The sequence below is a fragment of the Diceros bicornis genome, chromosome 4, assembly GCF_020826845.1.
Source record: "Diceros bicornis minor isolate mBicDic1 chromosome 4, mDicBic1.mat.cur, whole genome shotgun sequence".
NCBI classification, from domain to species: domain Eukaryota; kingdom Metazoa; phylum Chordata; class Mammalia; order Perissodactyla; family Rhinocerotidae; genus Diceros; species Diceros bicornis.
In genome coordinates, this window is record NC_080743.1 from 55,697,486 (window position 1) to 55,714,723 (window position 17,238).

The window sequence follows — 17,238 nt, forward strand, 5'->3', positions numbered from 1 at the left end:
TATTTATTTATTTTTCCCCCAAAGCCCCAGCAGATAGTTGTATGTCATAGTTGCACATCCTTCTAGTTGCTGTATGTGGGATGCGGCCTCAGCATGGCCGGACAAGCAGTGCATCGGTGCGCGCCCGGGATCCGAACCCGGGCCGCCAGTAGCGGAGCGCGCGCACTTAACCGCTAAGCCACGGGGCCGGCCCCTGACTTAGATCCTTTAACCACTCACTAGTGTAACTTGGCTCTGAGCTCCCTGGCAGGAAGAAGTCCCAGCCTCTGCATCTGGACTAATACCAAGAAATGAAAAGCCTAGAAATGGGAATTAGTTAACAGCTCCTGATTCATCCAATGACACAATAAACAAAAAATGAACTAAGGCCAACTTGGTTTGAAATATATATATTTTTTTTGTGTGAGGAAGATCAGCCCTGGGCTAACGTCTGCCAATCTTCCTGTTTTTGCTGAAGAAGACTGGCCCTGGGCTAACATCCATGCCCATCTTCCTCCACTTTATATGGGACACCGCCACAGCATGGCTTGACAAGCGGTGCGTCAGTGCACACCCGGGATCGGAACCTGCGAACCCCGGGCCACCGCAGCGGAGCGCGCGCACTTAACCGCTTGCTCCACCGGGCCGGACCCTGAGTTCTGATTATCTAACAAACTTGTCCTTCTGTGCAGTTTCAAAATCTACCACAACTAAGGAATTAAGGTCATACACGTTCTGATCTATTTGAGGTTTTTTAAATGTATCCTATCACATTCCGAAGCACATACCTCTTCTAAAACAGGTCAAAAGAGAGAGTAACCCTTTAAAAAGCTTCCAAGTCATTTCAGAGCCCTGCTTCACAAGCTCCCAATGCTACAGGAGGTATACAGTTGTAGACATCTAAGCATTTAAGCTGGATCCCCATCACAGGCAATATCACTTACACACATGTGACCTCTCAAAGCTTCAGTAACACGGAATTGAGCATTACACCGGGGACATATTTTCCGTCCACCATCCTGGAGATCAAACACTGGGATGGAAGAAGTAACTGGAAGAAATGAGAAGCATTCATAAGATTAATAAGATGATACTGGAAAAAGATTACTGGTCTTTTGGAAAAAGGTTAAACACTCCCTGTGGGGCATATTAAGATTCATAAGCAAGCATGCAAGATCACCCTAAGGCACATTCCTTTTACTGTTATTCTATCTCTAGGCCAGGGGTCAGCAAATCACAGCTTGTAGACCAAACCCAGCCAGCTGCCAGTTTCTGTTTTACCCATGAGCTAAGAATGGCTTTTACATTTTTTTTAATGTAAGTTTTTTTAATTGTGGTAATATATACATAACACAAAATTTACCTCTTAACCATTTTAAACTGTACAGTGCAGCTGTGTTAAGTACATTCACATTCTTGTGCAAGCTATCTCCAGAACTCTTTCTATCTTGCAAAACTAAAACTCTATACCCATTAAACAACAATTCCCCATTCCCCCCTTCTCCTAGTCCCTGGCAACCACCATTCTACTTTCTATTTCTATGAATTTGACTACTCTAGGTACCGCATATAAGTGGAATCATCGACTATTTGTCCTCTTGTGACTGGCTTATTTCAACACTTTAGTATAATGTCCTCAAGGTTCATGAATGTTGTAGCATGTGTCAGAATTTCCTTCTTTAAGGGTGAACAATATACCATTGTATACATATACTATAGGTTGTTTATCCATTCATCAGCTGATACACATTTGGGATGCTTCTACCTTTTGGCTATTGTGAATAATGCTGCTATGAACATGGATGTACAAATATCTGTTTGAGTCCCTACTTTCAATTCTTTTGGGTATATACCCATAAGTGGAACTGCTGGATCATATGGTAATTTTATGTTTCATTTTTTGAGGGACCATCAAACCATTTTATACTCCCAACAGCAATGCACAAGGGTTCCGATTTCTCCATATCCTAACACTTGTTATTTTCTCTTTTTTGGATAATAGCCACCTTAATAGGTAGGAAGTAGTAGCTCATTGTGGTTTGATCTGCATTTTCCTAATGATTAGTGACATTTAGCATCTTTTTGTGTGTTTAATGGCCATCCGTACATCTTCTTTGGAGAAATGTCTACTCAATACCTTCGCCCATTTTTTATTCGGGTTATTTGTTCTTTCATTGTTCACTTGTAGAAGTTCTTTATATATTCTGGGTATTAACTTCTAATTAGATATATGATTTGCAAATATTTTCTCCCATTCAATGGGTTGCCTTTTCACTCTGTTGATAGTGTCCTTTGATGCCCTAAAGTTTTAAAATTTGATGTAGTCACATTTATCTACTTTTTCTTTCATTGCCCATATTTTTGGTATCACGTGCAAGAAATCATTGCCAATTCCAATGTTATGAAGCTTTTCCCCAAGCTTTTCCCCATGTTTTCTTCTAGGAGTTTTATAGTTTTAGCTCTCATGTTTAGATTTTTGATTCATTGAGTTAATTTTTGTACCTAGTGTATGGTAAGGGTCCAACTTTATTTTTTTAAATGTGGATATCCAGTTTTCCCATCTCCATTTGTTAAGATTTTACATTTTTAAATGATTGAAATAAAAGCAAAAGAAAAAGATTTTCTAACACATGAAAATTATATGAAATTCAAAATTCAAGAGTCCATAAACAGTTTTAGTGGAGCACAGTCATGCTCATTCATTTGCATACTGTCTGTGGCTGCTTTTGCACCACCATGGCAGAGTTGAGTAGCTGCAATAGAGACCATATTGTGCATAAAGCCTAAAATATTTACTATCTGGTCCTTTACAGAAAAAGTTTGCTGACCCCTGCTCTAGACCATTGAAAACCCTCATGCTTACACCCTTCTACACTTGAAAACCTCTCTATCAAATCCTAATTTTAAAACCTTGTTCAGAAATCCGTCTTCTCCATGAAGCTATCTTTTGATTACCTTACCCATCTCTGATCAATCCATTTCACTAATCTCCAAAGCACAATTAACACAGAATTCCTTGTAGGTGATCTAGTTACACTTTTCACCAGTGACTATCCCCCCTTTACTATACTAGATCTTCTGTAAGAACAGACTGTAGCAACTATACTTGATTTTCTCTATTTCATAGTATAGAGTTCTGATATAACAAATACTTTATTAACGTTTTTGAATGACTGGCTGCTCAAAGTCTTTCAGGTTATTGTACCTTTCATTGAAGACTCAGGTCCGCTGGTTCTTTGAGAGCCATGGGCAGAGCTGTTGTTGGATACCACAACTGGCCCAGGACTCTGGCCCAGGGAAGGGATGGTGTTAAGGGTATTCACCAGTTTGGCCACTTCATTGCTATTTTCACCTGTAACCCCAGGTCGCTTCACAGTGACAAAGCTGGCAATGCTCACTGCAGGTGGAGAGGGGAAGGAGGGAGCTATGTTGACTAAGTGATAATCATCTGTTCTCCACCCAACACCCTGTCCCAGCTCTGTCATCTCCTCTTCCCAAGCCTCACCTAGCTTGGGATTCGGGGTCTGGTTGGATTGGCCTGGCGGCTGAACAGCTAGTTGTCCCAATGAGGTTGGCTGTGTGGCGGTGGGAGTGGTGGAAGTGCTGGGAGTGGACTTGGTCTGCTGGGACTGGGACTGTGGGACGGTGCTTCGAATGGTGAGAGTGGCTGGGATGACGGTGGTGAAGGTGTTGGTGGTGGGCCGCACAGGCATTGTGGAGCCTGGCCTCACTGGGGTCATCTGAGAGAACACTTGTGGGACTCCAACTGTCGGCTTAACAAACTGGGTACCTGGGGCTTCAAAAAAGAGACACAAAAAAGTACCAAATCTTGGTCAATGAGCTTACCTATAATATATTCCCCCTGTCTTTACTGGAAATACTGGAATAGGAAAAGATTATTTCCCCAAACTGACTGGTGACCATCAGAGGTTACCAAGAATAGCACAGATTCTAATGTCTAAGACAACAGGTGTGCAAGTTGATAAAAGAAATTAGTCTAGGTAACCAGCCCTAAAAACATCAAATTAAAGAAAGAAGATTCCCATCAACTCTTCCCAAAACACCTTACCACACTGCCTTTTCTATTCCAAGAATACAATCAGGAGTAGCCTGACCTCGGTATTGAAAGAAAGGATTGGTACGGAGTGAGAGGCAGTATAGGTATATATAGGCCAACGGGCAGACTTGGTCCTGAAAAAAGCGATCTTTCTTTCTCAAAATACTAAAAAAAGTCTTCCGTTCTCTTCCATTAACTCCAATAGAAGAGCAACTATGCCATTCTACTAGGTTATCCCAAAGGTGAGCCTCCTGGCTCAGCTAAAGACAATTCCACTGACAAATATTTAAGAAATATCAGAACTAGATAAAATAAGCTCATCAGACTAAAGGCCAAAAATCTCTGTGGGCTCTGAGAACAACAACAACAAAAACTCAGGAAGACAAGCTACAGAGATACCCTTACAACAACTAAATTGAGACATTCTTTTTTGGTCTGAATTGTAATAAACTTACAGACACTAAATAAAGAACTGGGGGAAAATTACAGGATTTTAAAAATTATCTTTCAATTCAATTAAAAAAAAATACTAACTAGTCATCGGCAATATTTATCCTCAAAGGGTATGTCATTTGTTTAATTTATATCTAAAATCTGTGGTACAAAATTAAAGCAAAATACAGTTTATAATCCCATCATGTAAGTGAGTAGACTTATAAGGAATATGGAATTTGAGAGTTTGCCTTAATAATACTCCTTCAGAATAACAAACTGAACAGCTGGCTAATACACCAGAAAGAGAAAAATGACTATATAAATGCCGTTTTACTACGTCATGAAGGGTGGTAAAAAGTTTTAAAAATAAATAAATAAAACCACCACCCTGGCCAAAGGTTAGAAACAGTTCTTTAAAAATTGGGCTTAAATCAATATGATTTTTATATTTTAATATTTTCCTTAAATACACTTTTTAAATGACCTAGAGTATTTTGAGACAATAAAAACAAATCTCTGGATGCCAGTTTATTCCAAATGGACAGACACTTTTCCTTACCTGGGACTAGTGTAATTGGTCTAACCGTTTGGCCTTGCTGTACGTTCAGCACAATCCCAACCTGATTCATTGCATTTTGTACAGGCCGAACATTTCTTACAGGAAATCCCTGCATTAAAAAGCAAAATGATCTTTAACATGGAGATCAGCTAACACTAGCAGAGACTGCAGTAAGACCTACATTCAAAAAAAGTCCCACATTCTTACCTAATGGTTCTCTCTCTATAGTTAAAGCTTTTAAATGACTGAGATGGAGAAATTTAGAAATTTTGGCAAACTTTTGAGCGATAAATTATCAAAACTGGAGAATAAGCTTTGGTACATAGAAGCAAAACTGAAAACCTACTTCCTGTCCTAAGAGAACCTCAGCTTAACAAAAACCTCATCCACAGACTGGCCCCTAAACTGCTAAAGGCATAGAAGGGAAAAAAAAAATGACACTAACAGTATTCACTGGAGTGATTCAAGATACAAACAATTGTAAGAAATCATTCCCAAAGTCCACTTCAAAGGCCATAAACCTCTGGCAAATTTGTAAGAGAAGAGTTTGTAACTCAGGAAGCCACAGGCAAAGAGAAGCATTTGCCTTTACACTCCACATTCAGCATTAGGCTTTCCACTTCAATTCACATTACATATCAAATAAGTCATCTTCCTTCTCTTCCAAAGATCTCCCGCACTTCACCAATTTCACACATCGAGATTTCACAAGTCCACTAACTCACCCCATTTTAAGAAAAACAGCCCAAGCAAAGGGCGAGAAGCCCTGAGGGCCAAGTGTTAAGGCTTCCTAATCCAATCTTTCCTTTCCCACTAATGTCTGCCCAGATCGCAATCAAATCACTTAATAGCCCTCTAAGGGGTAGGAACAGCAAATTACCCAGCTGTATGCTATACTGAGCTTTCTACAAAAGTCTGCATCAAATTACAAAATAGCAAATGAGAAAACCAGGTCAAAAGACAGGACTTAGAACCATTTCTAATGATGCTAAAGACTCTTTAAGCCAGAGCCTCCAAAGGTTCACATAGTCTCTCCCCTTCTCTACCAAGTCCGAAAATTCAGAGTCCTACTCACCTGTGTAGTGATGAATATTGGTTGGGAGGCCACAGGGGAACTAGTCACATGATTGGCATTCTGCATGACCTGGACAGGCCTCAATACTGGTTGAGTAACCACTGTGCCCAGACCTGGGGTTGGATTCTGGGTTAGGATGAGCGGCTGTCCACCTTGTTGGACCAAAGAATTGCCAGCTAAAGGGGAAAAGGAAGGGCAAAAAAAAGGAATGTAAGAGAAAACAAACCCACGTTTTATAAGAAATCTTATGGTCTTTGATAAGAAATCGCGTCCCAGATATCAAAATATCCAAGATTGTCACTCACCTCAGGTCTGATGTCACCAAACTCACCAAAAATTTAAGCTTCACCCAAATCTACAACTAACAGAGAAATAGGTAGGTAGGGGAGGTTCACTGACATCTCCCCCATATATCTTAACTAGGGATGTCTTACCACAGTAAGACTTCGACGTGGCTATCACTTTGACTCTGATGATTTAAGTGACATACATAATCTCCCCATACCAAATCAGCAAAGCAAAATAACACATAAACTCTTTTTCCATCTTTTAACTAGGTAAAACTCACTTTGTCAGAATGTATTCTGCTGTTAGCTAATCCACCTTAATCTTTTTAAAAGAGAAATATCCATCAACAAACATTAATTCAGCAAGTACACAGAATCTAAAGAATGGCATCTCTTCCTAATGAGTCAAATCTCAGAAATGCAACAGATTCTCTAAACAACCACTGTCTTTTATAGAATCGGGAATACAGGAATTGACAGGCTACCTTCTTTGTCTTTATGTCATCAGAACTGATAAAGAAAAGACCTGGTCAAAAACTAACAAACACCACATACAAACGATACGACTTCAGAAGATAATGATTCATTCATGAATCAATATTAATAAATATAAATAAATATTAATAAACTGGCTAATTATTGAAATATTTTAAATTCTTTTTCATTTGTGAGAAAAGTAATTTTGTAAATGTTTTTAAGTCCTCTATATACAACTAACTAAAAAATCATTAATACTAAATTTCTTGATTTACAAAGAATACTCCAAATCAGACAGAAAATTTCAGAGAGCTAATATACCTAAATCAAAGATTCAAGCAAAATATTGCCTCAGCTTTTTACTTCAAATCATGAGAATGGGACAGACTCCTCTGAACTGTATGTTCCACTTGACAGATGGAGTCACTGTAGTTAGCTACACAGCTAAACCACCAGAGTGGGTACATAGGTGGCTACTAATGGGCTAACAGTGGCTTGTCCTACATTCTCCCAGACACTGAGAGCCCATCAGTGGACTAAACCCTCACAGCTATTACTGGCCCAGCAAACTAGTGATTATAGAGGTTGACAAAAAAACAAACAAAAATTCCAACAAATTCTATCTATACTAACAATACTGGCAATTTATTGACTATATATATATTTGTTTAATTTAAATGTTTTATTATGGAGAAACTCAAATATACATAAAAATAGAACACTATAATGAACCCCCATGTACTCATCACCCACTTCAACAATTTATCAACTTATGGCCAACTTGTTTCAAAAAATACCTCCCACCCCCCTTACCAGCACCCACATTATTTTGAAACAAGCTCCAGATCATAACACCTATAAATATTTAAATATGTATCACTAAAAGATAAGAACTTAAAAAAAGAGAGGATATCATCACCGTTATCTCTTCTAAAAATATTATAATAATTCTGTGACTACAGTTGATAACACTATTAATTGAAATTTGCTGAGAAAGTAGAACTTAAATGTTCTCACAAATGCCCTCCGCAAAAAGACAAATAATATGAGGTGATGGATGTGTTAATTAACCAGATGGTGGGAATCCTTTCACAATGTATACGTATATCAATCACCATGAGGTACACTTTAAATATCTTACAACTTTATTTGTCAATTATACCTCAATCAAGTTAAATTTAAAATAATTCTTTAGGGCCGGCCCCATGGCTTAGCGGTTAAGTTCGCGTGCTCCGCTGCTGGCGGCCCGGGTTCGGATCCCGGGCGCGTACCGACTCACTGCTTCTCCGGCCATGCTGAGGCCGCATCCCACATACAGCAACTAGAAGGACATGCAGCTATGACATACAACTATCTACTGGGGCTTTGGGGGAAAAATAAATAAATAAATTAAATTAAAAAAATAAATAAATAAAATAATTCTTTAATACCAAATACCCAGTCAGAATTCAAATTGACAACTGTCTGTATTTTTTTAAAGACTTGTTTGAATCAGGTTACAAAAGAGTTCACAAAGTGCAACTAACAGACCCATCTCAAGTCTCTTTTAATCTATGGGTTCCTCATCCATCTCTTTTTATCCCTTTGGAATTTATGGTTGAAAAATATCGACTAAGCAAAAACATATTTTCTATTCATTATTTTAACTGCTAGAGTAAAAGAAAATAAACTGTTATTTACCTAAGCCTAAAAATTCTTAAGATAATCACTGACTCAACATCCCAACTACACAAAGGAAGGGAAGGATGGAAATTTTCTTGCATTTATGTGAAATCAACCAGCATTAGCAAGTCTCAAAAGATCCAGTTCCCATGAAATCTGGACATAGTCTACTACTATAAAGAACGTTAACATTGCATTTTCTGCAAATATTCTCTCTGACATCAGGGTCATGTTTGAATTTTGGTGAATTTTTAGGACTTTTCCAAAAATATAATGCAAACAAAAAAATCTGGGTTTCTAAGCCCAATTACGTTCACAATTCAGCTGAAAGCAAAAGCCAGCATATGACAAGTCACAGTAGGTAAAGTATACTTATTAATTTATTACTTTTAATTATTTATAATGAATTATTTGAATGAATTCATAGAATTGATAGAATTCATCCAAATAATTCAAATGAATGAATTATTTTTAATGGTTTCTGCATTCTTATTAAGTCTTTCCTCAAAGAAATTCTGATAATTCAAAGGTCTTACGCAGTTCTATTTCCAGAGGATGAAAGAGGCAGTCAGAATCCTGAGGCTTAAAAAAGCCTTTAAAAGAATTATCCAACCAATTCCCTGCCTCTACGTTTGCTCTCAAATAAACTAGTTACCATAGCCATAAACTGACTAAATAAGGGAAGGAGATTCAGCAGCTTCTCTTACTACATGTTCCGTTGGTTTTACAAATCTGAAGGTCTTGATTTTGTCCTTCATTCTTTTAAGTTTACTTACATAGTCTTTAAACCCAGAGATAAGAGGGCTAAAGGGAGTTGAAATAGGCTAAACAGGATTGAAAATCATAAGTAGTTATACAGTAAGAAATTTATAATGTTAAATTCACATCATTCACAGCTCAGAGTTAAGCAGTGTCTTTTTGTTTTTTTGTTTTTTTTTCCTGAGGAAGATGTGCCCTGAGCTAACATCTGTTGCCGATCTTTCTCTCCTTTTTTTTTTTTATATGAGCCACTGCCACAGCATGGCCACTAACGACGAGTGATGTGGTTCCATGCCCAAGTGGTGTGGTTCTGCACCTGGGAACCAAACCCAGGCCACCAAAGCGGAATGCACAGAACTTGAACACTAGACCATCCCGCCTGGCCCTAAGCAGTGGTTTATTTCACTGCATAATGTTTCTTTCCAAAACACATGATCAGTCAGAACTATAGGAATAATTATTAAATGCTGAGTGGTAGATTCTGAAAAACAGCAAAAAGAATAACAAAAATGTTCCAAAATTTTATTATTGACACTTTCTTAAAAAAAAAAAAAAAAAAACCTTTACTGAGATAATCGCATACCATATATATCACCCATTTAAAGTGTATAATTCAGAGGTTTTTAGTACATTCACAAGATTTGTGCAACTATCACTATTTAATTCCAGAACATTTTCATCACCCCAAAAAGAAACCTTGTACCCATTAGCCGTTTATTCTCCATTCTCCTCTCTCCCAGCTCTGGCAACCACTAATCTATTTTCTGTCTCTATGGATTTGCCTATTCTGATCATTTCATATAAATGGAGTCATACAATATGTGGCCTTTGTATCTGACTTCTTTCACTTAGCATTATGTTTTCAAAGTTCATTCATGTTGTAGCATATATCAGTATTTCATTCCTTTTTATGGCCCAGTAATATTTCATTATATGGATACATCACATTTTGTTTATCCATTCAACAGCTTAGGTTGTTTCTACTTTGGGGCTATAATGAATAATGCTACTATGAACATCTGTGCACGAGATTGTGTGTGAACATATGTTTTCAATTCTTTTGGGTATATAGCTAGGAGTAGAATTGCTGGGTCATATGATAACTCTATGTTTAACTTTCTGAGAAACTGCCAAACTATTTTCCAAAGTGGCCACACCACTCTACATTCTCAACATAGTTCCAATTTCTCCACATTCTCACCAGCACTTGTTACTGTCCATCTTTTTGATTATAGCCATCATAGTAGGTGTAAAATAGTGTACCTCACTGAGGTTTTGATGTGCACTGCCTTAATGACCAAGGATGTTTAGCATCTTTTCATGTGCTTATTGGCCATTTATATATCTTCTTTGGAGAAATGTCTATTCAGATCCTTTGCTCATTTTCAAAACTGGATTATTTTTCTTTTTATTATTGGATTGTAGTAGTTCTTTATATATTCTAGATACATGTCCCTTATCAGACACATTACTTGCAAAATTTTTCTCCCATTCTATGGGCTATGTTTTCACTTTCCTGATTGTGCCCTTTGAAAAAAAGACAACTTTTCAACTTTCTAAAGAACCTAGTACACTAAGTAAAACAATACTAAAGTGCTTAAAAGTTATTCTCCCTTGTTATGTTATTAATGTAATAAGCAGACAATATACCAATACAATTAAACTGAAGGCTTATAGAGGAACTGGGTTGTAAGACGGAACATTTTTATTCACTCTATTCTGAAGTCTCATTCCCTACACCTAGGCTAGCGTTTCAAGAGTATCTGATAAAGATGTTACAGAATTGATATGTATCATACCAAAAATAAAAGGGCCAAATAGGATCTACTAATGTGTGCCTCTCTATGCATGATAATTTTTTGGAAGAATAACAAGACATATCTAACTGTGGTTACCAGTCTATACCCATTTCTTTTTTAACCATGAACGTGAATTAACATTTTAATTTGAATACTAGATGTCTTTTAAGTAAATAAAATTAATGTATATATATTTTTAAGAATTTGTACACAGGCCCTAGGCGGGCTCAGGAAATCAAGGGCCTATTCAAGGAGTCAAGGGGACTAGGTCATGTCAGTGTGTCATGGGATGCCCATCATGGGCCTTGGAATCCTGGGATCAAAGAAAAATTTAGCTACACTGGTTGCTAACAGCACTTTGACAGATTATTTTGAGAGAAACACAGGAAAGCAATATAATACAGCGGAAAGGCCACAAGCTTTGAAGTCTAGATAATTCAAATCCAGTTTAGTTACTTACCAACTATTTGACCTTAAGTACATTATTTAGACTCTCTAGACCTTGATTTCCACAACTATAAAATGAGAGAATTCTCTAGATAGTGGTTCCTCATCTTTATATATACGAGGGTCTCTATAAGTTCAAAAAAAATTCTAAGGATTTTCCATGTGATAAAAACCATATTTTCAGTAACCAAAGATTGAAAAAAATATCTATGGAAATTATAAAGATTTAAGTTTGATAATACCTGAAGTTGGCAACAATACAGGGAAAGAGTTTTTGATGGGCACTTATTTAGAGCAATTTTTTAGGGTAAATGGACCCTGTCTATCAAATTGTTAATGCCTGAGTGAGCAATCCCACTTTCTACTGCAAATATGCTACACAGTGAGCACAGATACAATGCCTGAGAATGTTCACCACAGCACCATTTGTAATCACAAAAAATTGAGACTGTAATAAATGTCCAACAATAGGGGAGTAAATGGTTATATCCAAAAATAAGAACACCATATGCACTTCTAACAGAAACATAAACTGATACAACATTTCTAAATGGCCCATCCAGGAAAAACATCCATCAAAATCCTTAAAAATTGTGATGACCTTTGATCCACCAATTTGCCATTTAGAAATGTATTCTCAAAACTAACGAAGGATGTGAGAAAAGACAGAGACAGAGACGTTCACAGTAGCTCTTTAAAGTAGCAATATACCCCTTTACAACTTATTGTTAATAATAGTTAACCAAACAATGGGAAAGTCATCAAAAATGTTACAGACAAATATTTATGAAAAATGAGAAAATATTCACTACACATTAAGGAAAAAAAGCAGGCAAAGCGTAATGTAGAGTCTGGATGATCCATGTTTCTAAAAAGTAAATCATTACATACAGCATATAGAAGTATAAAGGTACACATATGTATGGAATAAGAGCTACAAATAGTTATCTCCAGGAAGTGGGATTACAGTTAAAAATTTTTTCTTTTATTTATTTATTTTTTACTGTCTACTTCTTCTACAATGCACATATTATTCTTGTATTAATAAAGCTATTTCATTTTTAAAGAAAATAAAATAATTAAAAATAAGTCCTCTGCAGCAACGCAATGGTTCTATGAAAGTACTTATTTTAGTTATGAATCTTGACACGTAACTTGCCAATAACTCATCTTCACAGTGTAGAAACAGTCATCAAAATGAAATAGAAACCAATACTACATAGCTCCTCTAGTCAATAAATACACTAAAAACACTACTCTTTCACCATTTCCTCCAGGTAGACAACAACCCTATCCTACTTTCCATACCCAGGAACCAATAACCAAATGAATCTGCCAGAAAAACTACAGAACAAAGCTGCCCTGGGAGACTTCTTACCAAACTAGTAGGGCTCTTCTAATTAAAAACACAAAAACAATCAAAGAAAAAAAACCCCCAGATCTCTTTAACAGGAATTTTGGGTTTACGTTTCCTCTCCTAGAAATTATCAGCAGCAAAAATCGGCTGCCCTCTGACTTGAAACACCAGCATCAATTCAGCACTAACTCAGATGGAACAGCACCAGCTACTTCCATATCAGAGAATCATTACTAAATTCACTCTAACTAGTAGAACCACATCAGTATCTAAAACTAAACAGGTACAGCTATTCCTAAGACCTTTTTTATTCTTTCACCCCTCTAGCCCAGGAAGAATTTCCCAATAATCCCACTTACCATTGTTGTTGGCAATTAGTGTGACAAGAGTCTTCTTTGTACTGTCGCTGTTCTGTGCCCCGCTGCTACTAATGGTGGTGGATGCAGAGAGGTGCCCAGCAACAGAAGCATGGGCAGCGATGGGCACTGGAGCCGAGACTGGCTGCTGGCTCACAGAAACTGTGGGGAAGGGGAGGCACAGTCACTTGGAGACAGGGACAGATGACACTAAAGGATACTGTTCTAATCTTCCCTTTTCAACTTGTTGTTGGTCTCTATGGCCAAAAAGTTTCCTGCTTTATTCATAAATCCAACTGTTCATCTGATTTCTCCTCCTACTTGTCCCTCACTCCACCAATTAGACACAATGCCTTCTTTGTCTCACTTTTCCTGGTTAATTAAGTTAGATCACAAGCTCACTGCACCGGGATTTTAACGTTTTGCTTATATAGCACAAGCAAACCTCTAGACTCAAAGGTTTATTATCACCACTACTGGTATTCATAACCATGCATAATAAGCCATCCACAAGACCCTGAACTGTGTCTTATTTCAGCCCGAACCAATGCCATCTTCAGATCTCAAGGCAGGGAAGATAAAAATAAAGAGAGCAACAGATACAATTTAGGGGAGAAAAGAACTACCACCCACATTCTAAATTCAGGGCAATCTAGAATTTGACCCTGCAACATCACTTTTTTGAAAGAGAAGCTAACAAGCCTAAGTTTGTAAACTGTCCAGGAAGGCAGACACAAAGCAAATTCTGCTCAGCTCACAAAGGAATCCAAGTTCAAGTAAAACAAACAAAGCAAAAAAAAAACAAAAAAAAAAACCACAAGACTACAGGAACCTGTTTTTGACTGGGTACATAAATGAACACTGACACACACCACCACTTCGCATTCCCATTCATACATCATTTGGTAAGAGGGTTGCTAGATGTTTGAGAAACACTGGTTAATCCAACTCCCAATGTTTTAATGAATTAACTATAGTGCTTCTAGCTTTATGTATAAGGAAACTGAGGCATTTATAGACTACAGCATGGTAAAAAAAAAAGGTAGCACCAGTGCAGGCATCTCTGGATTCTTAAAGTCTTTCTCCACCTCACACTTTCTTAACAAAAGTGCCATTCAATTGAGTCCATTTAAACAACAATCGAAGATCAAAAGAGTTTTTGTTACCTGTAGTAGTTTTATCCACTGAATTATAATCTTCAACTACAGAATCTTCAATGACATCACTGATTTTCTGCCATGGCTCCAGCTCCTCCTCCTCACATTCCATAAACAGGTCGGTGTCCGCCATGCTACAAGAAAAAAAGATTAAATAAGATATTAACCTCAGAATGGGAGAAATAGTTTTATACAAAATATGGAATCAGCTTCTTTTTTGTTGCTGTTGTTGAGGAAGATTCATCCTGAGCTAACATCTGTGCCAATCTTCCTCTATTTTGTATGTGGGTCGCTGCCACAGCACAGCCACCAACCAGTGGTGTAGGTCCCCGCTGGGAACCGAACCTGGGCCACTGAAGCAGAGCAAGCTGAACTTCACCACCAGGCCATGGAGCCAGGCCTGGAATCAGATTCTTGAATATACTGGAACCCACTCCCTACTGCTCCCTCTATCATTTTCCCTAATCTCTCTATACTTCCAAGGTTCCAGAATTACAATTTTTATTCTCGAAAAAAAAAAAAATTACTGTGGAAAAGTCCACAGCACATTATTTAATAATTTGGATTATAAAAGTTTAATCTATAACACCCAGTGCTGAGATTAGACTAATCATGCGAGTGCAGGATCAGATCCTGTCTTTGTTTAAAATCGCTATCTTGTTCATTATGAAGTTTTTTGCATTAATATTGATGTTTTTAAAATGCTAAATTAAAATACTACATATCTTGATTACTGAGCCTTTTTGCAACCCCTTAAATTTTGCACCCAAATGAGAACCTCCCTTGTCACACTCTAGTCCTGGCCCTACTACTACCTTGTACTCCACCACGATTTTGGAGTCAGCCTTTAATTTGAAAACACTGCCTAAATTACATGCTTCTTTTAAAAAATAAAGCCTACATCTTTGCAACGCAAAGAAAGAGCTTTTGCTAGCTATTCTGCCCTCCAATATTAGTTGACTAAAGGTCAATTTGTCTTAGAGGGGAAGTAGCACTACTGCTCAATGTTCAGACAAAGCCTTTAACAAAAAGGCTCTCAGTGCCCTTAGTATCGCAGAAATTTTTTCACCTCACTTCTAAGCCAAAAACAAAACAAAACCACCAACCTAACCGTTCTATTTAATTAGGTCCACACAATTTGATAGTATTAGTTTGAGAGGTGCCCAACAGATGGCAGTGTTCCCTTGAAAATTTAAAATATTCCAGCAATGCCTCCAGAGAGTTAGCTATAGCCAAGTGCCCACAGTTTTAATGGGTAAAGTGCTTAATTTGCTTCTAACTGGTCTCTACTATTCTACTTTAATTATTTGTCTTCCCAAACCAAAACCACAAAGGGGAAAAGTTATGAGCAAGCTGAGAAAAAGATTTAAGATATCAACTTACATTTTCTTAATTTCACATTTAATTTATATATGAAAGACAATGCTAGCCAGAAATGAATTAAAAAGAAGCCAAATCCATATCACAGGCATTCTTTGAGGCAAGACTACACAACACACAATTCTGTATTTTCCAGTCTAGTTCCACTGAAAAAGATAACATTCTAAATAACTTTTTCTTCTACTTAATTTTATACTATTGTTCTTTGCTATGTAACTTTCTTAGAGCCCACAGCTAACAGATAATTAATGCATAAATATCAAACACCCAGCAGAATGAATATAAACTTTGGATGATAACCTCTACAGATGGTTTTCAAGGACCTTCTTTCAGCTCTGACCAACTGCAAGCAAACTCTCCATACACATGCTGAACAATCTGTAGAAAACTTTCCTTCGGAATAAGTAGAGCTATCTGAATGCAAACTGTGGTTTTCAATGTCATGCCTGTGGATGTTTTAATAGCATATCCAGAAGGCTGGTCTTTTATCTCAACTATTTATATTACCTTAGGAAACTGAGTTGTGTTTTACTTGGGGAAACAATGAATTTTAATAAGAATATTGTGAGTTTCTTCTTTCTGACCAAAGTCAAATTTATGTTATTTCTCCCATGAAAAACGTACTCTTAAGAAAGAGAAAGAGTGGGAAGGGTATATTTGAAAAGATGGCAAAGAACGATGTTTGTGTCCTACTTTTTACCAAATGAGAAAGAAAAATAACTCCTCAGGTATATGCTCTGCCAAGGCAACCAACGTAAATTAAAAGATTCAAAATGAACACAAATCCAACTTAGAAAATATTTTTCAAGTTTTTTTACAAGTGTAGAAGATGGAGTTAACCACTAAGGCTTGTCAACCCAGAAAATAATAAATTTGCTGACTGAGCATATTTTACAGACTTACACCCAAAACATCTCTGAAAGACACTGAAATCAAGTTTTTCAAACAGTCCTCATTTCTGACCTAGACTCTGTTATCTCAGAATGTGATCATTAATTTCACATGCTGATCTATAGCTCAGGGCCAAAAAATTAACTCTGCTGAAAAGACCAGCCATGCCACAATAGATATATCAATCTAAATTAAATATTCTGCTAATTTTAAAAACAAAAAATAAAAATACAGCATCCTTCCTGTAGTTTTCCAGTTATCAAAAAGAAATCTTCACTAATATGATAAAATGCTGTATTTAATATCTCTACCAAGATGCTCAAGAAAGAAACACCACCATTCTCTGTGGTCTTTCAAGTGATGCATGGCATGTAGTCACCTTTCAACTATTTTTGATCAAAGAAGACAGGAATTACTAAATATGCAGTACTAAAATGTACAGATGTTCCCAAACTATCATTCTACTCATGTTTAACCTCTTTCCACACCAAAGCTTTAACTTAGTTTCTCATAAGGAAAAAAACACCTGGAATTTTTTTCTTTCTTCCCTATTATTTTGCT

General features: G+C 37.0%; 1 protein-coding gene across 7 annotated transcripts in view; it reads right to left on the reverse strand.

Annotated features, from left to right (window-relative positions):
- The window catches only part of POGZ (pogo transposable element derived with ZNF domain), a 44,189-nt gene that overhangs the window by 14,930 nt on the left and 12,021 nt on the right, over nucleotides 1–17,238 (reverse strand). For 2 of the 7 annotated variants that reach the window (XM_058539156.1, XM_058539154.1), the window contains exons 2-8: nucleotides 14,416–14,540; nucleotides 13,253–13,411; nucleotides 6,106–6,281; nucleotides 5,031–5,139; nucleotides 3,485–3,775; nucleotides 3,185–3,403; nucleotides 924–1,030 (exon numbers count right to left, since the gene is read on the reverse strand). In XM_058539156.1, the coding sequence (XP_058395139.1) occupies nucleotides 924–1,030; nucleotides 3,185–3,403; nucleotides 3,485–3,775; nucleotides 5,031–5,139; nucleotides 6,106–6,281; nucleotides 13,253–13,411; nucleotides 14,416–14,539 (1,185 nt within the window). In that variant the 5' untranslated portion in view covers nucleotide 14,540. The remainder of the gene's footprint in view (nucleotides 1–923; nucleotides 1,031–3,184; nucleotides 3,404–3,484; nucleotides 3,776–5,030; nucleotides 5,140–6,105; nucleotides 6,282–13,252; nucleotides 13,412–14,415; nucleotides 14,541–17,238) is intronic. The other 5 variants (XM_058539155.1, XM_058539158.1, XM_058539157.1 and 2 more) reach the window with 5 other exon arrangements.